This window comes from Halichoeres trimaculatus, unplaced genomic scaffold (assembly GCF_033239565.1).
Source record: "Halichoeres trimaculatus isolate MK-OKI-2021-1 unplaced genomic scaffold, fHalTri1.1 fHalTri1_scaffold_14, whole genome shotgun sequence".
NCBI classification, from domain to species: domain Eukaryota; kingdom Metazoa; phylum Chordata; class Actinopteri; order Labriformes; family Labridae; genus Halichoeres; species Halichoeres trimaculatus.
Window position 1 is genome coordinate 24271769 of NW_027437192.1, and position 26600 is coordinate 24298368.

Sequence of the window (26600 nt, forward strand, 5' to 3'; positions counted from 1 at the left end):
TTAATTAAATATCCAATCCTTTGCTACTTCACGTTAATATTAGCCATGGTTAGAACTGTTGGTTTTATTTTTGAATTGCTCGTTTTGACAATCTACCTAATGTTTCTATGGGAACAGCTACAGCTATAGCTGATAATAGCAACACCGATGTCAGACCAGGGTGACAGGTTCTCAGCAGACGGACTTCACTGCAGTGGGCTTTATTTCATGAGTGATTGGACAGTTAAGCTGCATTCAGGAGCTGCATCAGCAACACAAGCTATGAAAAGCGAACATTACTGTATTCAGAAGCTACATAATATAGCCTTTAAATTAGGGATGCATCAATCCAACTTTTCCGGTTCCGATACCAATACCTGGGCTTTGGGTATTAACCTATACCGATCCAATACCCGTGTTTAATAACCTGCATGCCCTACTGTGGGATGAGGCTATTAATGTTTTATGTAAAAGGCAAAAAATGGAGTTACTGAAGTTAATATTTATTTAAATTATTAAATATTTAAATGTTTACCGTCAGTTTGGTAAAAAAAAAAAAAAACATGCTTCAGAAAGTGCAGAAATTAATATTCAGTTGTAATATTTTTACTCGGTACACTGGTAATTCAGCAAAAAAACAAAGAAAGTGGAGAGAGGTAACATTACAAATCAAGCATCCAAGAGCGCCAGTAAAAAAAAAAAAAAGAGAGAGCGAAAGCTGGTAGCACAGATTAGCACCATGTATTGGCTCCCTCCCACCGATCCAGCTTTGGGGTCACCTGATACCCAATACCGGGATCGGTATCGGTGCATCCCTACTTTGAATACCCGAATGTTCGCCTAACCTTCCCATTTCATGATTTAGCTGTCTTGTTACTCATGTGATGCGTTGCATCGTGGTGGTGTCTGTTTGTTGCGAGTATGTCACTCTAATCTGACATCAATTTATCATCAGTTTGTAAAAATTTGTTTTGTCTGGCCCTTAAAACAGAGCCAAGGGCGAGGGGTAAGAATGACAATTGGGATTGGCCCTTTAACTCTTGGTATTTTATCTCAGATGCTTGGGAAGAATCTCATAGTCTTGCCCATTAAACCAGTCTGTAACACTGCACTGAGTCACCTTGTCATTATAAACAGCAGCCAGTTTGGCATTGGGCTCATCTGCTGTATAATGACTGAGCACAGCAAAGGACTGTTTGAGTAATGCAAATTTGTGATAATGCATGCAATTGCAATTAGACTTTCTCTGTTTGGTGTAATTAAATAACGATGGATCTCACAGAGTAAAAAGTGGATCCAGCTTTTCGCTTGAGGATTTAAACGTCCATGGCTGCGGCATTTCAACTGTCTCTGACTGCAGCTTGTACCACAGAGGACTGGGGTTGGTGTGTCTTAATTAAATCAGGTGTAACTGTAATTAACAAGCTTCAAAAGTACAGGTTGTCAAATTTCTCACTGGTAGGACGGCCAGATAGTTTATTCCCCTCTGTTTCAGATCTTTATGCCAAGCTAAACCAGCAGCCTGTTGCCTCTTTATGAACATGAAGCGATTTTATCCTCCTCGTCCATTTTACAGCATGGCAGTGTGAAACTGGTGAGAAATACTCTATAGGCTCTTGAAATTGCCACGTGAAAAACACACGTGTGGTTGATGAATAAGGAAAAATATGCATCAGCCAAATGAAAGGAAAGAATTTTAAAAACCTTATTACCATCACCAGGCTTTGTCTGTGGTTTTCTAGCATTATAATAATCTGAGCCAAGCTGTGCTGAAAGCCTGAGCAGCATGTGCAGATGTTAGAACACTTAACTTTACATTTTGATGCTTATTTAAAAAGGCAAGGTGAGTGACATAGCTCAGGAGGAACAGGCTACATCAACACTACATGAAGGTTTTTTTTTTGTTTTTTTTTGTGCCCATTTTGTTTGCCTGCTGTGCACTGTTCTTTTTATAAATCATGTCCGAATGCGTAGACTCAATGGAAGTCGAGGAAGTAGTTGTGCAAATTATATATGCCAAGGGGTTCAGCAGGATCCAGACGCAAACTGAAAGGTTATTGTTCAGCTGGAAGTGACTATGATTCTCATAATCACCTGCTCACCATACGCCATTCCCAGGTTTTTTTTTCCTTTCTTGGCTGCCAAACCATTTGAAAAAAATAAAAAATAAAATAAAAATATATATATATATATATATATATATATATATATATATATATATATATATATATATATATATATATATATATATATATATATATATATATATATACACACATATATATATATATATATACACATATATATATATATATACACATATATATATATATATGGATAAAAAGTTTAATTTATGTATTTCAGGGCCACCACTCCTCATCAGCCTCCTTGTGGAATGACCCAACATTAATCTGACTGTTTTAATTCATGGTTAAGTTGAAATATAAACTGTCACAATTCACACTAAACAGAACATTTCCACTGACGGTGAGGTCAGAGAAGGTGAAGAGGATTTCAGCAGGAATATTAATTAAAACGTCCGTCCTTGTTCAGCCTTCTTTCTCAGAGCTTGGCTGTTCATTACTGATGGAAATCAGTCAATCAATTAAGTTTATCAATTAGAGGGCAGGCCTGCAGATGGCAGGGATTTAAATGCTGATGTTGTCCTTGTTGTTGTTGTTGATTAATTGTTAAATTATGTATTTAAGACATGTAAACCCACAAATCTGTCTCTGCAAAATTTTGCCACAGGAGTTTTTTTGTTCAGCCCTTTGAAATATTTACTTTATTGATTGATTAATAAATTTATTTATTTATTTTTTAGTTGCCTAGGTTTCTTTTTCCATGTTTATCTATATGTACCTTCTCTATTTTTAGTCTTCTTATTCCTACTTTAGTCTTAACATGTTTCTATCCTTTTAGTATTTTGAGCTACCCCCAGTGTTTCCGCTGGGGAGCCCTCTCCACTGGGAGCAGTGGCCAGCTGTGGTTGCAGGGGCCTGTCATACTGGTGCCTGGTGGCAGGTAGTGTCCACTACACCCTGTGGCTGGCTCTCTGCTCCTCATGCAAACGGCTCCTCCAATGGTGCTTCCTCCATTGGTTCATCTGTACTCGACTCAATTTTATCAGTTTCATCTATATATGTGTGTGTGTGTTTGTTGCTCTGGGTGAGTGTGTGTGCCGTGGGTTTCAGGGTTGGGTGGGCATATTATTGATTGTTTTTAACTGCACTATAAAGCACTTTACGTCACATGAAAAGCGCTTTATAAATAAAGTTTTGATTGATTAAAATAGAGCACATATTCATGACGAAAAATTAATTGAAAAATTCATGTATAATTTTACTATTTCATGCACACTAATATCTATTATACCATGGTCTGGGTGAATACTTGATTCTGATTGGCTGCAGGGTGTCAGTTAAAAGGTGATAATGGACACTTAGAACAGAAGTTCCGGTCAAATAGCCTGATGGTTCTAAATTACTTCATGGATCAAACAGTAGTTGGTAACTGGTAACGGAAACTTAACATCGCCTAGCTCATAGACGGTAGACAAAATGAACGATGATCAGAGTGAATGGTGGATATTTATAAAAATGTGGCACTATAATGGTGACAAAGGTACTAAAATAGTTGCCCCCATTTCATTTTTTTTAAGGTCACACAAGACTACTGTAAACGTCTGTATTCTTAGATTATAATGTTTCACCAGCAGAGGGCGCTCGGTGCTCTAGGTGCCGCATCAGTAGCTGACGTGAAGAAGCAGAAGTCAGTATTACTGAGACCGAACGAATGCACAGAGCAGTTATCAGTCCTCCTGTTAATGTGTTTTGTTTTGCTTTACAGGTAAGGTTGGGATACAGACAAAATCTAAATGACAGAGAATAGTAGTTCAGGTTACAGGTTAGGTGCCTTAAAATGTGTGACTGAGGCGGCGATTTGGAGTGAGTTTGTTTGGTTTTGTGTATGACTCTGTGCCGCGACTGCTAAGCTAGGCTGTAAAATGGCGGATTTGCCGTCCGCTGCGATTGCAGTAATGAACCGGAGAGAGAAACAGGCCCATTTACTGTTTAGAATAGTAATTATCCAGGTTTATACATGTTCAAGATGTTAAGGGTCTACTTGTGTATATGTGTCTGCGGCCGAGGGGCATGTGTGGTAGTGTGGATGTGTCTGTGTGTTTGTATGCCTGGTAGAGCTGAGCCGTAAAGCAGAAGTGTGGTCCTGTAAGAGCGCGAATCTGTGAGTCGCGCTAGAATCAGTTTGGTTTTTCATGCAGTGTTGAATTAAAGAAACAGTATGTAATTTTGTTAGTCAGAGCAAAGAGACCTGCTTCAAGTTAAATTCAGGTACATGATATTGATGAATAAATACAGTTCATTCAGGTACATGACATTAATGAATAAATACAGTTCATTCAGGTACATGACATTAATGAATAAATACAGTTCATTCAGGTACATGATATTGAAAATATGTCATTATCTTTATCTTTCATGAATGTAAGTTAAAAAGATGTTCAGTTGCAGAGAGTGAGAGACTGGAACAATGTATTTCTGTAGCTGACGTGAAGAAGCAGAAGAAGTATTACTGAGACCGAACGAATGCACAGAGCAGTTATCAGTCCTCCTGTTAATGTGTTTTGTTTTGCTTTACAGCATAATTAAATGTGTTGCATCAGAGATGACCTGGCCCATCATTTCATAAGTGTAACAAAAACAATGTAGGCTGAACTTACTTTCTTGATAGCACATTTAATGATCAGAGTGAATGGTGGACAATATTTGTTGCAATAAAAACGGTTTAGTAAACTATCTGTTGACTTTGATCCTTTGAAAAAAAAATCACATCATTCTCTGGATCCACAAACAATAAGAGGTGCACTTGCTCTCTGAAATCACACTTGAACTGCGGCCGAACAAGCTGCAGGTTCTGTGGCCAGATGACGTTACCTTAGCAATGTGTCTCAACGAGCGACATTAAATAGTCCGCTCACCCGCTTCTTATTTAAAAAGAATGATTTTAACAGTATAAAAACAACATTAACGTGTTAATTATTGATTAAATATGTTTTTCTTTCATAAGTGAAAAAACACATACCTCCGAGGTATCCATTATCAGAAATTAATGGACTTTGCGGAAGCAACCGTCCTCCGCTTTGCGTTGTACGGTTCACACCTCCGCGTCGCCCATTAATTTCTGATAATGGACACCTCGTCGGCAATATCCCTTACATATGACATCAGAGAACTGTTTGTTTTTTCAAATATTGTAACTTATCCTATACATCATAATATAGTTTTCACATATCACGAACCAGTGTCTGTTGTCGTGGTTTTGACCACCCAAAATCAAGAAATAAACACAGCTGGATGTTAAGTTCAGATATTTTCGATAATGGGATTAAAGCTGGCTTGATATTAAGGAAAAACTCAGTGCAGACAGCAAAAGCCAGCACTAGCAGTGCTGAAGCACAAACACAATGTGTGTTGGACCTCACTTGAGCAGTTAAGGGAGGTAACATCACGCAAGGTAGAGGTAGGCAGTGTGGCCCTCTTGATAAATCTGTGAACACACAGCAAACCCATTTATTATAGAGAGCTTTGGAAGTTTACCTACCCAAGACGATGTTTTCTGAAAAAAGAAAAAGAAATCTGTTTTTTTCAGTGTACTTTCTTGTTGTTCTTTGTGATTTTTATGGGCTTTTGTGTTGATTCAGAGGGGAGTTTGCTGTGTGGGAAAAAAAAAAAAGTGAAACAGAACACTGTATTTTTAACATCTCCATCCTTTCTTTTTTTTCCCACAATCTCTCCTCGCTCTGCCCTTTCCTTCTCTGACCTATTTAAATTCGGGTTGCACCTTCTTTTAGCATATGCGACTGTGACACTGACGACGAGGCATAGTGCACTCTGAGGTTTGCCCCCTTTGGCCTCGGCACTTCCCATCCAGCAGGATAATTACTGAAGCTGCAATGCACATTCCCCATGGGTGGAGGTGGCAATGTGGGGGTCTCTTGGTGTCAGGGAAGAAATGAGATGCAAGAAGGCAGCCTTAAGTAAGACAGCGGTGAAGAGAGTGGGAGGGGGACTGTAAAAGGCATGACGGTGATGGAGAGAGACATTATAAAAGTTTTATTTTTGGCAGCAAAACAGCTGATGCAGAGATGAAAGTAAATGTTTATAGAGAGTGTGAAAAAGTTATGAGAACTATCTCAGACTCTGACACATTTTAAAATCTTTCTTTGGTACCTCTTTACTCACACATACCTGTTCTAGTTCTGGCGTTTGACGTAACTTGGATACTCTGTGATTAAAGTTCCACAGCAAGGGAGAAAAAAGTATGAAATCAATCAGATACGAATACTTTAAAGAGCTTTTTATCAAAGGTTGGAGGATGGAAGAGAATGCTCTGTGAAAGAAGGATTGCAATCTTTTGAATTTTCTTTAAAAACACCAAGGCCACTCAGCCAGAACCAAGGAACTGTAAATGCTCATGCTTTGAATTCAGAGGGGCTCTATCCTCCTGGTCCATCACTCTGCCTCACGTTCCATTTTTTAACATTGATTCAAGCCCCCTCGGTCTCAGTAATCAAATTCAAGACATTAGATACTGCCACTAAGAGAAGCAATTAAGTGAAGCTGCTTTTATTGTGTCAGGGAGTTGGCATACCTAGCCCTGCAGTTGCAACTGCATCCAACGTTAGAAAACAGAGCAACAAAATGACAATTAAAAATGTTCCACTCTTGGCAGATGGAGAAAGAGAAAGAATGCAGCCCAAATGGTTTTGGTTTAGTAGCCTAATGGATGGTCTGTAGCAAAATGTAGGATTGTCAGAAACAGAGCACGTTTGAAGGGATCTGAGCAGAGGAAGCTTGGCGGGGATGGGGCTTGTGCATCTGAGCCTGTGCGCCCCTCAGCTCGTGTGAGTGTGTGAGAGAGGCAGAGACGGGGGCCAAAGTTTTCCCTCTTGCATTCTTCTCTCTCCTTGCAGCTAATAAGCCTGTCTCTGAGCTGTTGCTAGGCTACAGCGGTCTGTTGTTATCCTCTGGCAGGTGGTCTTTTCCTGCTTTATTTCTTTGTGTGTACATGTGTGTAAAGTTGATATTTGACAGGGCAAAAAAAGCAGGAGAAATACAAACAATGACAACTAAATATGATCCAAGCCTCAGTCTTTACGACACTGTCATGCATATTTTACCAAATTTGTTGTGTGTGTTTGCATAATCAACCACTTTGTACGGGAAAGAGTGAGTAAAAACAGTAGACGGTTTCTTAGTCACGCAATACATAATGCTTCCATGGACTCAGTGAGTTTGGGCAATCTTTAAATTATAAAAGCTAAAAACTCTTGTAACCAGGCAACAAAATAAAGTATTACACTGGCTTCTCAAGGAAAAAGCTCAGGGCCCTTAAAGAGTACCGGACTTCTCTCCTTACACAACTCTTTACATGGGGGCGGTGAGCAACGAAGAATCTTAGAGAAATCCATAGATTGGTTTTCAGGTGGGAACTAGAGACTTGGTCAATCTTTGTGAAATCAATATGTTTGTTCATAATCAGGATATCTGCACCCAGCCCTCCTCATTTGCAGCCCTGTCAATACACCTTCAATACCTGGGAGAGGATACACTTCTCTCCACTGAAGGTTTATAGGAAGAAGAGACAAAAAAAAAAAATAGAAGTGAAAGAGTTAAGGATAAAAAGTAATGTTTTCTCTGCACCAAAGCACAAAATGGCCATAATAAACCTTGAGGGGTTTTTAAAGTTTTCCTAATAATTCACAGATATCTTGCCAAGTGTTGAGGTTTTTGGCTTTCAGAGCTCATTCTCCAGTCCGCACTCTGTTTTGGATCAGCCCCCCCGCCTACGCTCTGGCATTTTCAGACGCTCAAAGATGGAGGATGGTGCTATGAGTGAGCGCCTGGCATCACAAGGCATTTTACTCTCCAGCCCAAAATGCAAATGACAAAGCAGCCTTTTTGTTATTATTATTATTATCCCTCACTGCTTTGCATTGTGACAAATTACCTCTGGGTGTAATTATCAGTTGGATCTCTGCTCTAATTAGCTAATTTGCTCTTCACTTCACTGCATTGGAATTCTGACCTTATGATCATATAATTAACAGCACATTTAAAGATGTAAAAATGTTGATTGATGCTATCTATTATACAGGACTTCTTAATGTTTCACTTGAAGTTTTTACAGTGCTGAGTTCATGCAGGTCTGTGAAAGCAGAGAGCCATTCAGTACTGTGCTGCTGGGCTTAAGGTTTACAGAACATGGCATCACACACTCCTGTTTTTTGGCAGTACCAAAGACACGCAGCTTGAAGCAGGGTAATGAGCTTTAAGGAAATTATGTTTACAGCCACTCAAACCAGTTTCTTTTTAATTCTTCAATTAGTTCTGACAGTGCTGGAACAGAAATATGGACATGACTAACACCTGATATTTGTGGAACTAAACAACAAACACATTACATTAAGCCTCCTTTGAAACCCAAATCCAAATCCCTGATAGCCTTGAAACAATGATATTTGTTTGCTCCAAAAAAGATTCCAAACAAGTTTCAGTCCAACTCTGAGATATTATCATCTAGGTCTCAGCTAACTTTTCTGACAAAGTGTTGAATTAGACTTCTTCTTCTTCTTTTGTTCAGAGATGTATTACAAAAACAGTGTGGTTAAATCAGTTAAGTATCACAGGAGAAAAACTCTGACAGCAGCTCTCTGGCTTTTACAATTGACATTATCACCTTTATAAAAATGAAGGCTGAGATGGACAAACTGCACCTTGTTTCAGCACAAGCAATTGTGAAAGGGCACGGCGGGGGATTTGCTCATAAATTAGCAGCAGTTCATGCTAATTATCTTTAGCATGTAATTAACTTGCAGTTCATTAGGCTCCACCTGAAACCATGATTCCAAAGCAATTTTAACCGGACCTGACTAAATAGAAGTATATAATAAAGTTAAAAAAAAACATAAGGCTAGTTTTGAACCCAGGCCACTCACTTAGCAGTAACCTCATGGAGCGCAACTTAGACTGCTATGCCATCTGCACCCCAATGAAATATAGTTTTATTGAATTTTTTTTTTCACGAAACACTTTGTTTGCTGCTGTAGCTGTAAATGCATCCACTGCAGGCTGCATAAAGGAGCATCTTATTTTATCTTATCGTATTGTTTTGTATCGTATGGCATCGTATCGTATTGTATCATATCATGTCGCATCCTATCCCATGGTATGGTATCATGTCGTATCTTACCTTATCGTTTGTATTGCACCGTACCGTACCGTACCATATTGTACCGTATCGCATTGTATTGTATCACATCCTATCCCATCCCATCCCATCCCATCATATCGTATCCTGTCTAATCTTATTGTTTGTATCGTACTGTATTGTATTGTATCGTACCGTACCGTATCTTTTCTTATCTTATTGTTTGTATTGTATCATATCATAGTGTATCTTTTCTTATCTTATTGTTTGTATTGTATCATATCATAGTGTATCTTTTCTTATCTTATTGTTTGTATTGTATCATATCATAGTGTATCTTTTCTTATCGTTTGTATCAGGGATGTGCGATACCACTTTTTCAGACCGATACCAGTACAAGTATTCCCTCTTGAGTACCCACCAATACTCAGTACCAATACCACTAGTACTTTTGAAACATAAAATTTCAATTAACAGTGACAGATCATTTTGATCCAAGACAGCATAGTCACTCTGCCGATAAGTCCAAATAAAACACAAACAGCTCTCTCTGAGTTACACATTTTTTTGATAAATATTGAATAAATAATAATGTTAAAAGTGCACAATAGAAATAACATCTGTCAGACTTTATTTTTTTTTAAGTAAACTGAAGTGCAAAATAAAACAATTTAATTATAAACTCTGTGATCCGTTCATGTTGTCTGAACAGGACCTGGCGCACATTTGCCGTGGTGTTAAACCGCAGCAATTAGCAGCAAATAGTGGGGAGGAGGACCTGCCTGATGTAAGATTTTTTTTGCCTCGACTATCTGCTGCTGGTATCTGCAGCCTTCACGAGTACCAATACCTTGAAAAAGGCTGGTATCGGCACTCGCCCATCCCTAGTTTGTATCATATCATATTATATTGTATTGTGTCGTATCTCAATATAATGGAATAGAACAAAGTGAAATAGAACATAATAGAATATAATAAAATATAACATAATGCAATAGCACAGACTATAACTACACTGGCTAGAAAAAATGACTATGAGAAGAGAAGAGAAGAGAAGAGAAGAGAAGAGAAGAGAAGAGAAGAGAAGAGAAGAGAAGAGAAGAGAAGAGAAGAGAGATGCTGATATTCCAGTGGTATTTTACAAATCAAACTTTAAGATTTAAAAAAGCAAAACAAAACAAAAACAATGCCATTGTGATAGAGACAGCTCTTGGTTTTGACAACTGGTTCTCGGTGTTGACATCACAAATCTGCTGTTTTCGGGGGTCTTCCATTTGTCACTCATCCTACCTGTGTTCATCTGCTGAGTTGAAAACACTCAGCTCAGTCTGTCTTTATGCACAGGTGTTAAAATGTGGTGGTGACAGATGATAGGACTTTGAAAAAACTTGCTAAGTGTGACTCTGTTACTCAGAGATTCAAATTATAGCACAAAGTAATGCACACAACATATGCTTCAATCACACATGATGCAGAGGAAAGACTAAACAACATCTGTGCTCCAGATAGTTAATGGCCTGTGTTGCTGCCAGAATCGAAGTGATGTAGTAATCCATTTTGGTACCCACCCACGCAGGGTTTAGGTCACTCAAATATTATATGACTATCTGCAAAAACTAGATAATATGGAATATAATATATGTATATGTGTATGAATGGAAACTGTATTTATTCTCATGTTTACTCCTCCAGGGATCAATGCTTTTTAAAGGTCCCACATTATGCAAAAATCACTTTATTTACTCTTTTAGTGAAATTTGTGGGTCTTTGGCTTTCCTCCCAGCCCACAAAATGTGATATTTAATGACAAAACCTGTACTTAGTAGTGCTTGTGAATGTAAAATCCTGACCTAAAACGAGCTGTTTGGATTTTGGGGATTTGCTGACGTCAGTGTTTCCCTTTTTTGACCAATCAGGAGCAAGTCTGACCTGATTGGTCCACCAGAGCAGATATCCCGGAACCCCCTCCCTGCTGCTGGGAAATCTCTCCAGCAGCGGGGAGGAGAATTCCGAAGTCAAAGAGCCATCACTGCTCTGATTTTGGCTGTAAACAGCGACATAGTTCCATGCACAAGCTTCCCATCTCAAAAGAAGACAAGACTAAGTGGCTAGAGTTCATTTATCAAGGAAATGTGCCAGCTACACTCAGTAAAACTGTGCATGTGTGCTAGTCACTTCACGGCCGACTGCTTTTCCAGCTTAGGACAGTACAACAGAGGGCTAGCGAATAGACTGGTCCTGAATCCAGGCGCATTACCAACGAGCCACCAACAAACCTCTGACCCTGGAAATGTGAGTATTTTAAATGCTGTGTGCTGTGGAGCAGATGTAAGAGCTTTTCCTCAGTGTCCCTCCTGTCTCTGTGTTAGCTTCAGGATGCTAACTTTAGCTGCAGTCAGCCCGTTGTTTTAGCCTGTAATGTTATGGTAAACGAGCTTTGCTGTTATCTAAACATTGTGCACTCGGAGCTTGTGGCGCCGCTCTCAGTGACGCTGAAGCGGGGCGGTATCAGCGGTGGCTCATTTACATATGAAGGTCATGCCCACTAAATCAGGCTGTTCTGAACAGAGGGGCTATGAGAGCCTGGAAACAATGCTGCTGTGCTTGATTTATTGGCTTTTTGGACTAAAACAAGTTACTACCATTTCATGAAGACATCAATGATCCATATTAAACTGCAGAAAAGGAGCAGAATATGGGACCTTTAAGGTAAATAGTTTTGCTAAAGAGTGGATATTGTTCTCTTTGTATTGCTTTATAAACAACCATACACTCCAGCATGTCCTTTGTTGAATTATTGGTTTTACTGCTCAACACTGCCTCCAAAATTTGTGGTGGTATTACAACATTTGGTCCATATCTATAACCTTTCAGAAAAGCTGCAGAAATATGAGCAATGTGATTTCAGAGCGTGGGCAGAAGGCCATGGTCTCAGAGCATTAACGTTCCTCACCAGTGACAGGATGAACAAAGACATCCAAGGTTGAAACCTGAGAATCTTTTACAAGAGGATCACGGTGAAGATTCCTGCACATCCACATCTTTACACATCATCAGAGTAAATGTAAAAACTGTCATCATAGCGTAGGTCTTTGTTGCTTTGTCCACCATTAGGTTGTAAACATCAGGCTGTGACTTTTACAGCCTGCTTATGTTATGTCCTGCCTCACATCTCATCTGAAATGTCGAGAAAAGTTCAGAAAGGCATCTATAAAAGAGGCTTCAGCCATCAGCTCAGCTTGGATATGGTTCAACGAAAGAGTTGGCAGCTCTTTAAAACAGCAAGAGACTTAGGCAGTACCTTGTTCTATCCGGACAAGACAATTTTATAGGACTTTTCAGCAGCATTGGCAGCTTTGTGATATTGCAGTATAGCCGTTCCGTTACCTTTGTCTGTGGAAACTTTCCAAAGCAATTTGTCTAAAGAGTTTACCTGAAAATATTGCTGCATTTTTACTCCACTTCTATTGTATTTCTAAAATATTGCACACAGACAGTTCACTGATCTCATCTCTTATTCATTCACTTTGCCAAGGCAAAGCTGCCCAACCTGTTGAGACTGTTTATCTGCATAGGAATACCTCAGACCTGCTCCTCATTGACACTTTCTTGGCTTTCATTCTAGCTGAACATTGATTCTTTCTTTTTCATCCTTCAGGCATATTCTTTATCTTTCTTTTTCTCTGCCCTTCTCTCTTTCTCGCTCCAACCCTCAATCATGTCTTTATGCTCTTCTAATCACTTGTTTAATCTCCTCTCTTCCTGTAGCACTTTGGAGCCCAGGTGCATGGAGCCAACTGTCCTCCAGGATCCAGACGGCATTTCCCTCTCTTACAGGTTAGGCCTCTTACCGTCTCATTCCTTCCTGTCCCTGAAGTTGGGTGCCAGCTTTAATCTGTGTTTCTGAATTTTACGTCCGACTGTAATTTACGTGGGAGTCTTTGCGTGCCCGCTGCAGCTGCGACTCAGTTTCCTGTTGATTCTTATTTTATTTCATGAAAGTGTCAGCTTGTATTACATACAAAAGCGCTGCCATGGTGTGATAAATCTTCCTCAGTAGAGATTAAACAATCTTTGTGAGAGTGATGCTGAATGTAAGTCACATTAGATTGGACTGCACGGCACACATGGGAATCAAAGTGAGTGTTTGTGCGTGTTTTGCTGTGTGAGAATGTGCATGTATGCTTGGGATTTTTGTTTCTGTGTGTGTTTGTGAGTGCACTTGTGTGTAAAAAAACTTGCCTCACGCTTTATAATTGAATATGGGGGAAAGGGGCTTTTATTTGTGCGGGTGTCACTCCTGATGGATGCCCCTCATAAGACAAGCACAATCAGGGATCATTCCTCATCTTTCCTCCCACTCCTTACCCTTCCTCTCTATCATATTTGATTCCCACAACCCAACACCTACTTTTATTTCCCCTCTTTCTTTGTTGGCATTGGTATCTGGTGGTGTCACAGTGGATTTCATGCTGCCACGTATTGTGTCTGTTCTGTTCTAGTTGAGAATGATTCAGTCTGTCTTTAATGATATGTCCTGTGACCATCACAAGGCGATGCAAAAGCTTCAGAACAGAGTGCTTTTCCAGAGTGCTTTATATACATAATTTTCCACTTTTAAGACTATAACTTCTGCATGGAGAGGATCAGTAGAGAGGTTCTTTAAGGCCACATTATTCTTGTATTATTTATCAGCGGGTTTTAGTAACAGCTGGTGCACATTTCCCCCATCCTTTGAGTGTCTGGGATTGGATGTAAGCCATTTTTGGGAGCTGCCATGAGCTCTAAGAGTGGAACAAGTCATGTGTCGTGTGCTAGTTGTCACACACTTTAAGACTCAGGGAACTGACGTCATTGCAGTGAAAGGTAGAGAAGAGAGAGTAGTTCCCTCTTGAAATGGAAAATGGATCATGCATTTGCTGGATTTCACCAGACCTGGTTTTCAGCTCATAGATCATCCGACCAAACAACAAACAGACAGGGACAGAGCAAAATAAAGTTCTTGATTTACTGTTATTTTACAAATGTTCAGGGCAGAAGTAGAACCAAAGCATCTCACAGGACTGCAAAAACCATTTTATCCATTCTGTCTTTCTTTCATCAAAGTCTGTCAAGCAAAGAGCTGTGTTGCTTCCTCTCAGGGCCCAACTGCACCAAAACAGTTTGCCAAAATAGCTCAGCACAGTGTAGACCTGAGGTCATCTCTCTGTGTTCACAAGAAGAGCAACTGGTGAGCTGGAGTGTAAAATCCTGCTTTAAATAACCTGAATTCATGTTCTAAAGAGCACCAGTCATAATGAAGCCATACATGTAGAGCGGTAGATAAACATTAAAGTTCTTATAGTTTCTCTGAGTCAGGAACTGTTGAACTATCACAGTCTATATTCAGCTTTGAACTGCTTGTTGCATCCTTTCACCAGTGGATGCTGGACGTCAGTATGAGTTGTGTACGCTTTGCATTAATTCTAAATGAAGACATTTATATGTATTACAAAGATGGCCAGGATGTTTAATAGGTCTGTACACGATGACAGGCAGCAAACTTAAGAACCAATGTGTCTCTCAAAGCAGCTCCGCCTCAGATCTTAATCATCTATTACTGTCTGGTGATAAGAGGGAATATATGTGAGTATGGTAATATAAAAAGATTTCTTTCTTGAGAATAGGGTTGGAGTTCTATGGATACAAGTAGTAGAAAAGATTTAATGCAGCTTCCACTGCTTAAGCCAGTAAACTTGACTTTCAGCAGCTGTATGCCGATGCACATTGATGCGTTTTGGAGGCGTTGCTTTGGATGGAGGCCAGAGAGGAGAGGGGGTATGCGTTTTTCAGTCATACCCTTCTAAAATCTAGCACAGTTGTGCTGCATTATAATCTTCCTCCAGCTTTAAAAAGAAGGGTGTCAGTCTAACAGCCTTAGCTCACTAACTCCATTAATATCAGATGCGTTTTTGGATCCGTAATCTGAAAAAAAATAAAAGGCCACGCAGACACCCTGCGTACTAAATCCAATACATTTATTCTTCTATAAGTTGAAAGAATTCCCAGTACACGAAAAAATAGAGTCATCGAACAGTGATCAAACAATTGATCCTGAGCAGTGGCTGTCAGTATGTTCGAGGTATGTGTGCGCGCTCACACACTCACAGACATGGACACACATACATAATCCAAACATTTCCCAAAATTCCATTAACTGTGTCTGAAAATGTGATGTTGCAAACACCATACGGTGTCCCTGGATAGTCAAACTACCCTGGGAAACAAGCTAGTGGATGTGAAAAAACGCCAAAGAAACTTGAACCTGCTTCCAAAAAAAAAAAAAAAAAACTTAACCTATACCTGCTCCATCCTGACTGCAGAAGTTACATCCATGTGCACCACTAATGGTACGCAGGTCATGACATTTGGTTGATTATACTTTTCAGCTGGTGCACTCCAACCTTTCAGAGCAGATAGACCTGCCTGATTTAGTTTCTGAAATCCTGCAGATCCATCTCGCCAGGCTTCATTGACCAACAAATTCACTCAGCTAAATTCTCAACCGCCCAATCAGGGATGAGAGGCGGGAGCTGCGGGAGCAGTGGAAGTGACGAGAGTATGTGACGTCAGCAGACATTTGTACTTGTCATTGTTCCTCATAGACTGTATAAAACATAGACGCAGTCTTGCTGACGTCACCCGTCTGTTTGTGAAACGAAAAATGAAGCACATTTGCTATAGCGGCCATATTGGTAGTGGCAAGGGGTTCACATACAGCCATAGGGCGCCTGTCTGTCACGTGACCCTCAGCTCTGCCTCTTATTGTGGGAGCTAGTGATCTTAATATCCTCAAAACTGCCGAGTTAGAAAAAAATTTGCCCCCGTACAGTGTGTGCCGGTCGTAAAATTAGCGACTCAGACAGAAGACGTTTTTTGAACCAGGCTGTAAATAGGTTAATTTCTGCTTTGAAAATTTGAAACAGCAGATTTTAGCACTTCCGCATTGTCTCATATTCCCAGACCGGAGGTTGAAGCTCGGTGTTCCTTTGATTCTTAAGTTAACTTTACAAAAACAGCAGCAGTCATCTAACGCCATTATCACAGCTGTTTCTCGTGTTCCTGTAGTTGTTTGTGTATTGTTTCTCAGCAGCGGCGCACATAAGCTATGTCATACCATGGCTTGATGTGGTTTGGTCTGTGGTGAGCGTGTCAATCAGAACAGTGGTCCAATCACCAGCTGCTGATTTTTTTGAAGGTCCCGCCTCTGAAAACAAATCCGAAGAGCTGCTACCCAGATAGACTTGTAAAATATTTCCGTGGCGGATCTATGAAACTGTCAGCCCGGTGAATCAGGTTAGGTGCACTCACCCCCAGAGTCAAATTGTGAGTTAAGACTTGTTGGTGTGATTGTAGAAGCCCCACTTCATATAAACTTACTTCAGCAACAAGTTTACCATAATGAGCAACCGTAGATCTTACAATTGATGAAGTGATAACTGCCAATGTGTCTGAAATTCGAACAACAGTTTTGTGCAGTCATAATGTGTACTGTTTCAGAGGCACAGTATTAAAAATGCAAATGAAAAATCTGAAAAGTTAATTAATCTCAGTCTGCATTGGCCTTGAAGCAAACAGCATATCAGCAGTAACACAAACAACAGTGCTTTCACACCTCTGATACTTTGAGTTCAGCTACAGTTCTGGTGTGCAATTAAAACCTTATTGGCAGTTGCTCATAGGTGTACTAAAACTTAATTATGCATGCAATCCAAAGACAATAGACAATGAAATATGCTGTTGAATGGAGTACAACCTTGTGAAGTTGAATCCATAACATAAATATAAACTGAGAGCTATCATGCTGTCACTCATGTGGAAGGCATTCTTTTCTTAATTTGCTTATTTTCTATCAATTTCGTCTGCTGCAGCTAAAATATCATGCTTCTTCAAAGTGCTTTCACAAAATGAAAGACAGAGAATCTCATCAGACATGTCTTTATAAGTTGGATACGAGCAGATTCTTTGTTCTTATTCAGTAGTTTTTGTGTGCCTAAAACTTCTTGTGGGTACAGACTATGAAAGTCAAGGACAAGGTTAAAAAAATTTGCTGTTTGTGTGAGAAAAGGAACGCCAAATGCAGAAAAACTAGCTCTGAATGCCCAAATTACAACAACATACAATTTAATTTGAACCTCTTGTGGCATGTAGCCATTTAATTAATCTGACCCAAGATTTTAGAGATTCACCTGTGGATTGTTGCTTAATTAAATTTTCTGAATTTGTAATTTCATATTGTCGAAATTACACTGACCTCAGTTGAATTGAGACAGAATCACATCTTGGCAACAAAACAGAAGAAGTAACTGAATATCTAATTACTACACCCCATCAGGGGTAATAAAGTGTTTTGTTTCGTTTTTTCTTTTTCTTAATTATATTATTTTATATGGAAGAAAAACTTTGATTGTAGCTCTGAGCTTTTTTATTCTCTCAGCAAAAGAAAAAAATACAAAAAATGTCCTTGGTGAGAAGCATCACCAGGCCCGAAGCTCTGCAAAGAGACAGCTGCAATCACTGACTAAGTGCTTGTCATCCACCCTTACCGTGTTGCATCTATAGATATAACACTTCTTTTTGTTGTGTTAGCTGTGACAGAAAGGTGGAAAAAATACATCCTTTGTAATCACATCCGTAACCGTTCATATTCTGCGATGTCACTTAATTACCTCAAGCAGGTTCAAAGAAAGTAACAAAGGAGTCAATCTCTATGTTAACACAAGTCTGAAAGGTCCCTTATTTTGCTCCTTTTCTGCAGTTTAATATGGATCAGTGATGTCTTCATGAAATGGTGGTAACATGTTTTGGTCCAAAAAGCCAATAAATCAAGCACAGCAGCATTGTTTCCAGGCTCTCATAGCCCCTCTGTTCAGAACGCTCTGATTTAGTGGGCGTGACCTTCATATGTAAATGAGTCACCGCTGATACCGCCTCGCTCTTCAGCGTCATTGAGAGCGGCGCCATGCTACCATGACTTCTGAGCTTCGATTGCACAATGTTTAGAAAACAGCGAAGCTCATTTACCATAACATTACAGGCTAAAACAATAGGCTAACTGCAGCTAAAGTTAGCATCCTGAAGCTGACACAGAGACAGGGAGGACACTGCGGAAAAGCTCTTACATCTGCTCCAGGACACACAGCTCCAGTGAACAAATCAGGTCAGACATGCTCTTGATTGGTCAGAAAAAGGAATCGCTGATGTCAGCAAATCCCCAAAATCCAAACGGCTCATTTTAGGTCAGGATTTTACATTCATAAGCACTACTAAATACAGGTTTTACCATTAAATATCACATTTTTGGGGTTTGGAGGAAAGCTTAAGACCCACAAATTTTACTTAAGGACTTAATAAAGTGATTTTTGCATAAAATGGGACCTTTAATACTGCAAAAAATCTACACAACATCCATTCAATGAACTACAGTTATATAATGTAGCACCCTTATTATGTAGGTAATAAAAGACATAATAAAAGACAGCTGTCTCTCTTCTCTTTAAAGTAAAGTCTTCAGTGCAGCTCTTAAAGCTAGCTGATGAACTGAGTTATATCAGACTGAGTAATCATTTTATGTTTTTGAGCATTGTGTCTGCTTTTTTCTCTGTTATCACATACTTCCACAGCTGCTCTTCTATACAAACTCCCCCATTTTCTCTTTCAGTGTTTTTTTTTTTTTTTTCCCTTTCTCGTTCTCTCTGGGAAATTGGTTAGATTACGTTTTAAATTAATCAAAGAATTATTTTAAAAAAAGAAGTCTAAATTGGAGAGAAACCTTGAGTTACTGCACCAGACCTATTTTACTTTTCAATAGCTCTAACCAAATTACACATCCTTTGTGCAGGGTCTCTGCAGAGCGGCAGCTGGCATAATTGTCCCTTCATTATTGAATTCTCTCTGATGATGTGTCTGAATCAAGTCTCAGGGTCCAGATGTCTCTAGTTACTGTGATTCATTTGGAAATTATTTACCCTCTAAAAGGACCTCAAGGTGTTTGGAGTGAGTGAAGTGACAGTATTTAAATGAGGTCTGGGGTGGTAAGATCTTTCCAGAGTTGGGCAGTAACAGCACTACGGATAGCAGTGTGAGTCTGGGTACAGGTATGGAGGCTTTGCTGTTGTCTGGATAAAACAGCATCTGATAGCCGAGCTATTCTGATGATCAAGTCTTGTGTCCATATGAATTACAACAAAGTTAAAATACAGCAAAACTCTCTGCTGTGGTCTGAAATCAAACTGCTGAGGTTCAGTGGATGAAACCAGACAATACACCAATACAGTTTCTACTTCCTTGTGACTGTTGCATCAGTTTTTAATCCTTGAGCTGATCCTGACAACATCCCCACTGCTGGTTTAAGTCCTGAACATGGACTAAACAAACAAGGAGGCATACATGTCAGCTAACATCACTAGTCTCCGTCAAATAAACCATCAGAAGTGCAGCCTGCATTGAAGACTGTTGACTATAGGACATACAGAATAGAGGAAAGGAAGAAGAAAAGAGCTCTTAGGTAAGACAGGATTTTGTTTGTTCATGCCTGTGGGTAAGTCAACCCACCTGCTGTTCAGTCAGCTGTATACATTTTCAGACAGTGGATCTTACATTAAAGAAGCACAAATCACTTCTATCTGGCTGTGATGAAGAATGACAGATGGGAGCAAGTCTTTGTATGGTTATCACACAAATTGTTTTGGCTGCCATGGAAACACATCAGCATGGAAGAAAAGTATGTTTAAGGTAATGTCAGTGAAGCTAAAGCTTTTCAACCATCTTTTTTTGTATATATTTCCTGGGCCAAAGTTACGTGCTCAAAAGGTACAGCTTATAGGAGTACAGATCACTATACTGACACACTTAAACAGCATTTACTCTGACTTTAAAGAGGGGGTATTGTGTTTTTTTTTTTTTTAGATAGTGTCCCTTCGGCACTCCTGTAGTAGCGAAATCATCTAATCATCGTCAAATAGACAATCCTTATTTTCCTCACACAGGTAACTTTCTATTTAAAATGCTTCATTTTAGTTTCCACTCTATGAAGCCCCTTCTCTCTGATTGGCCAGCCCTCTGGTATAGGCCCATTGGGCAGTGCTATAGGCAGACCTTGGTGTTTGAGGCCCACCCTCCAACATGTCCCAAACCACTTAGGCAATCCTCGTGCTATGACCTTATCAAGTCAACAAGTCTCATGAAGAGCTCATGAAGCCATTTTCGGATCAGACTGTTTTGATTAGTTAACAGATGGATTTAGGGATTCCGACAACATATGGACATGCAAATGTACATATTGAGTGTGAAACTCCAGCGTTTTTACTTTAAACATGGACAAGTGAAGTACTGTATGGTATAATATTGTTCCACATATTTCTGTCTTGCATAATATGTCTATATTTAAAGAAGAAGAAGAAGAAAAACTTCCCCTTGCGTGGTAAGCTTGGTTCTTTTATGCTTTTTTTTTTTTTTTTTTTTTTTTTTTTTGTTAAATGTAGTAAAAGGTTAATCCCTGGAGGGCTGTATCTGTTTCTTGATTTCTGTCTGAAATGTCTGCTTGTGGAGTATCACACATTTAAAAGGCAAATACAAAACTTGAAGTAGCTCAAACAATGATCTCCTTCACCTTGTGTGGTGAACAGCAGCAGCCTGAACTTCAAACACTCTGTCTCACAGTTGCTTGAAGGACACATGTGCTTCCTTCCCTTTTAGCCATGCAGCAGTATGTCACATTGTGATGAAATTAGTTAAGAATTGATGTAGTCGATAAATCCATTTTTAATGCCTAACTTCTCTTTCAAGTAACATAGCACAGTTAGCTGATTCAGAGGGGGAGGCACAGCAGAGAGGTAAATGAGTGGTTTTTTTGACCAGATAACAGTTGGAGTCCTAAAAGTGACTCTTTGATTTTGGTTTACATGATTCTATCCAAAAAAAAAAAAAACTTTGTGACTGATGGCCACACTCACATCTCTTGATGTCTTCACTTAGCCGGAGAGAGCGTGACAGTTTGGTTCCTCATGTCTTGACATATCGAATGAGTAAACATGCACCCCGTTGTGCGTGGTGATGCGTCTAGCTCACAGTCATGTGGAACGCCTCCACCCACCTCCTCACACAGAAGACACGGGGGAGGAGATGAAGGCACAGGAAGAGAGTGGTGAAGTAGATGACAAAATAAGGCGTAGGAGAGGAGGAAGAGGAGGGGTTGGATGCTCGTGATTGTTCTGAAACTTCCTCTGTTCGTCTGATGCTCGCAAGTGGATTATCTTCAGCTCAGTGCTACGAGTCAGCGTTACACAAAGATAGCCTCCAGTCACCACAAGTTGCTTGTGTTGATCAATTCATCACTTTTTCTCCATTCTTTTTCTCCTTTTCTACAAAATGTTTGGTCCCAGAGTCTTGAATCCTAACTAAGGTATTACTGATGGTGGAGTAACAGCCAGTATAGCCCATGTTAGAGGAAGCTGGCAGGAGCATCTACAGTGAAAGCAACGCTAAATACCACAGCTGATAAGTTTCTTCAGTGTCACAGGGTCACAAGTAAATAAGCCACTTATATTTCAGAATATGTGTATGACTTTTTTTTGTTTTTGTTTTTTGAAGAGGGAGAGATTTTTTTTTTTTTTGTCAAAAAAAGCGAGGGTGAAAAAGATGCGTGTCCAGGCGGCAATTGTAATGATGCACAATAAAAACAGCTGATGATTCCTGTAAATGCAGGAAAGTTAAAACTACTATGCAGAAAAAAATTAAAACTGCTATGAGGAGTTTAAGCTGCTTTAATTAAAAAAATGGAAAGAAAACTGATTCTTTTATACCCCACAAAAGCAATAGAGAATAATAACAAACATTTTTGTTTATTTCTTTCTTTATTATTTTCTTCTTTTTTTTTCTTCTTTTTGTTCTATCTGCCAGGGAAAAGTTAAACGTTTTTCAAAGTAATTGGGACATTTAACTTGTCACTATAAGTGAATCTTAGTAGAATAGGGAAATACCAACTTATTAAAGCTAACCAGTGCTTACACTCAGGGTTCCCTTTAATTAAAGGAGATTTCACTCCCCAAAATCACTGCTTTTTATCTACTGGTCCAACTCATGTTATATTTTTTTACAGTAACTATTGTAATTTTTTCATGTCTATCATAACATCCAACGAGGGATGGGTTACGGTATCGATACATAATGGTACCATTTTCTGGTACTTTTTTGTTTTCATGTGGTAAAAATGTTCAATTAAAAAAAATTAATGATAATTAAATCTAAATTTTCTTTAATTTAACATATTTTTTCTTCAATATATATTCATCTTGCAATGCTAGGTTCATGTCCAGTGGGGAAAATTGCCTACTCTTCCAGTCTCTCAAAGTTACAAGCAGGGCTTGACATTAACAGCGACCAACCGGCCAAATGCAGGTGGATTTTGGCAGTGGCTGGTAACACCGCCGCTCCCACTGGCCACCTTGGTGGGTTGAATTTTATCTCAAACATGGAGCAGAGAGACAAGCAAAAACATGACTCTGATGATGAAAGCTCTGAGGAAATTTAATTTACCTCTCCTTCATTGTCATTCTCATAAAAAAGAAATGATTTTCTGATTACAATCGTTAATAAATATTTAAGCAGACAGTGTCTCTTGCCGAGTTTTTAATCAATTCAATCCCCTTTACCATTTTATTATTAGCAATAACAAACTACTATTTTAATTACTATGTCTTAATAGACTGCATATTTTCATATGAAAGGAGCACAATGTTACACACAACTTTATCAGAGCTGAATACCTGATCAAGGACCTGTGGATTTTAACATTGATGTAGTCTTGTTTTGAGTGTGCATAGGGGTCATTTACATTTAAAGAGGTTGTAAATCTTTTTTAAGTAAACTTTAGCATGTCGTCATCGGCTTTAATCATATTGAACATAATTATCCAACAACAAATTGTGGCCAGGGAAAATACTGAGTGGCTAGTAACTAGGGGATACCACTAGCCACAGTGGCTGGTGAGCAAAAAAGTTCATGTAAAGCCCTGGTTACAAGGATGAGTTTAGGTACCTAAACATGGTACATTTAGATTGTACGTGAATTGGAACCTGGTACTTTTGACAGAATTCAGTCGGTACCTACAAAAGTACCAAACTCGAAACCCATCCCTACCCCCAACAAGTGGATGGATATTGGCAGACTGGCACAACTTTACCAGAGACACAACATAGACAGTAACCCTACGTTCTGTCATCTTTTTCTGGGGTCTCATATACATCCACCCCCAACCTTCCCAAGGCATTCACCCGTCCAATCACTGTAACCTTTATTAGCAACGAGTTGGTACTACTACTAAATTTCCCTTTGCAACTGTCACCAAGTGTTTTTTTGACTTTGTCAATCATGGTTCGATGTTTGATTTCTGTTTATGACAGAGTGAACAGTGTAACAGCTCTGTCAAAGATGCCCTTGGATTTGTTGCACTTTTGTGATTTTTTACTTTAGAGAGCCAAATTCATAGACCGTTTGAGATAGGATTTTTGTCTTAAGTCCAGCTGGTTCAAGTTGGAGTCAGATATATAAACGATGTCCACAGGTTTAAAGATGAGCATGCATGTTACTATCTTAAATACACCATCCATTATCTGTGCTTATTTTCTGCTCTAAACTCTCCTCTGTGGGCTACAAGAGAAGAATCAGGAATACAGCACTTCTTCTGAGCTTCTGGCTTATTTATAATCAACATGAAAAGGTTATTATGAACTTTCATGGAGTGAGTGGGAGTCGAATCAGTTCAAGTACACAGATTTATCAGTGAAAAGAAAGCAAAAGTATTTCTTTGTAACATGACAGATAAGTCTTCAGCTTAAAGATGAAAAGGCAAATATCAAATTGATTGTGATTTTTTAAGGTTAGTTGTGCTGCTGCATCTACAACAGCTGAGCATTTCATGAAAAGAGTACCTTAGGAATCAATTCTGTTTTCTATGGCCAAGCGAGCTGCTTCTTAGCTGCATCAAAGGCTGAGAACAAAAAGTCTCTTTGAAATGAAATAGTTCAACCTTCTTTTTTTTTCAAACCTTCTTAAATTCCTCAATGCTTTTCATGAACACTCTCTTTTGTGCCTTTATTTTCCCTGGAGTTCAAATGCTGTTTTTTCTCTGCCTCCCTTTGTGCCTGCAGTGAGCATGTGGGATTGAGGCAGGAGGCAGCAGGAGGAGTTGATAACCGGAACCCAGCGACAAACGGTTAGGGTGACTATCAGTGTCAGACTGTCGCCACCCGATCTGTGTCAGACACAAGCAGGGGTGAGGGGTGAGCGCTGCAGCATTTTGTGGTTCAGTGCTGCTATTTTTGTAACATGAGAAGAAGAAAGAAACAGAAGGAGACATGAAACTCTTCATTTAAACAGTTTGAATCTTTCTTTTGGGTCCAACCATCTTGGTGCTCTCATCCTTTCAGCCATGTTTTTGAACCTCTCGTGACCCCCATTCACACATCCTTCACCTCATTCCTAAACTTTCTGTACTCCTTTTGCTTCCTAATGTTGCCTTTGCAAAACCTTGTCTCTGGGTGAATTTGTGTAGTTTTTAGCCTCGGATAACCCCAACATAAATCATCTATCTAGAAATCAAATCCTATTCCTTCATTGCAGAGTTTGCCGATAGCCATCTGCATTGGGGATGTCTGGTTCAGATTAGCAGTTCCTCCTCTTCTGCCACCACACGCGAACACGCCTGGGGTTCCCTATCTCATGTTTGAAAACTGATAAATCAGATAAACTACGTATATATTCAACATACGTGCAGAAAACAGTTGCTACTTTGTCAGTTATTATTCCTAATCTCTGAAGTAGCCATATCTGTGGCTAGAGGCAATATGTGTTGTTCTGCACATTTATTAGGACCCCAGTCCTGTTCATAATCACTTTATGTCACTGCTTGTTGGAAATAATTTCTTCAAAATTGGCAAAAATGTCCACTTTGACCAAGTATCAGACAAAAAATCTGACTCTGTATCAATTTTCAAGTGATGTACATAGATGTCCTTTAAGGGGCTGTGAGGAGTTTGAAAGCAATTTTGAAAAAGTTTCTCTGCTGGATATATGCCAGATCCTGATTCACACTTTAAAATGAGAGTATTAGCACCAATATTGCTGGTTACAGGTTATTTAAAATAGCTACTTCTTAGCTTCCAGTTTGGGTCAAGCAGGACTGGATTGATTCACGTCACGTCAAGGTCTCTATGACAAGACCACACTGGCTGACGAAGTTTGGCAGTGAGAAGAGTTAAAACACAGAGATTTGTGTTTTTTTCTGCTTAAAAAAATATTTCTGTGATTAATTTTGTAGTGATGGTGGACACAGGAGCCTAACTGTCAGACAGAAAAAGGACAGAAGAGCAGAAGAAAGAGAAACGGGAGAGTGATACACTCTTTCACTCTATAACACAGACGCTAAACTGTTTGTGATAATGTTCATTCCAACCCACAGTCAGCAGTTATTCTGCAGTGGTCTGTTCAAACTTGAGTCTATCAATAAAATGAAGAGTGAGGTTACGTTGGCTCTGCTTGGTAGATGACTGACAGGACATAGCTAACCAGAATTTACTAATGTTACACATTACAGACATGTCATAGAGCACCGAGCTGCTAGCTGCACAGCATCGGGCTGTGGATGTCGCTGTATATGGCCGGCTACAATGTCTGCTTGATTTCACGTTTCAAACCGTAGCACTACATGTTACTGTTAAGTCTCTCATCTAAACACATTGTATCCAGTAAAAAGTTGTTGTTGACAAAGAAAATTTGTTTTGATCTGATCTCCATTCGATTCCAAAACAAACACACGCATCACTAAAAGTAATTTACGACAGTGCGCAGGGACTCCAGGCCAGAAGGTGGCAAGGGAATACAATTAAAACAGATCCTCGTCATAGCATCTTTAGAGAAGTATGTATGGATTTGTGATACTGTAGATTGGATTATTGAACAAAGTAATGACATTAGGTTTCAATGATCAAAAGTAAAATCTAATACATTTTACTCATAGAGTATTATTTTGAGTACTCAAAGACACTGTACAAATGATAGAAACATTGTATTAAACAACAGATTAACACAAACATTAATAAAAAACATAAAATACAATTAAAAGCAGTTAGGTATTAAACACATTTCTAAAAAGGTGGATTTTAGTGAGGGTTTGAAAGTGGACAGGTTCAGGCAGTTTCCGATTTTAGGGGTAGGACAGAGAAAGCTCTGTCCCCCCAGGTTTGGTGCTTTGTGTCAGGTGGCAGGGAAAGGAGGTGGGCTGTAGAAGATCGAGGGTTTATAGGAGGGGGTGAAGGGGTGGCGCAAGGCAGTGAGGTAGGACGGGGCAGGTC

At 39.4% G+C, this 26600-nt stretch overlaps 1 protein-coding gene across 1 annotated transcript in view; it reads left to right on the plus strand.

Annotated features, from left to right (window-relative positions):
* LOC141803338 (uncharacterized) overlaps positions 1–26600 on the plus strand; it is a 51495-nt gene that overhangs the window by 14649 nt on the left and 10246 nt on the right. Inside the window, exon 6 of the mRNA XM_074687303.1 lies at positions 12979–13047. Within this exon, the coding sequence (XP_074543404.1) occupies positions 12979–13047 (69 nt within the window). The remainder of the gene's footprint in view (positions 1–12978; positions 13048–26600) is intronic.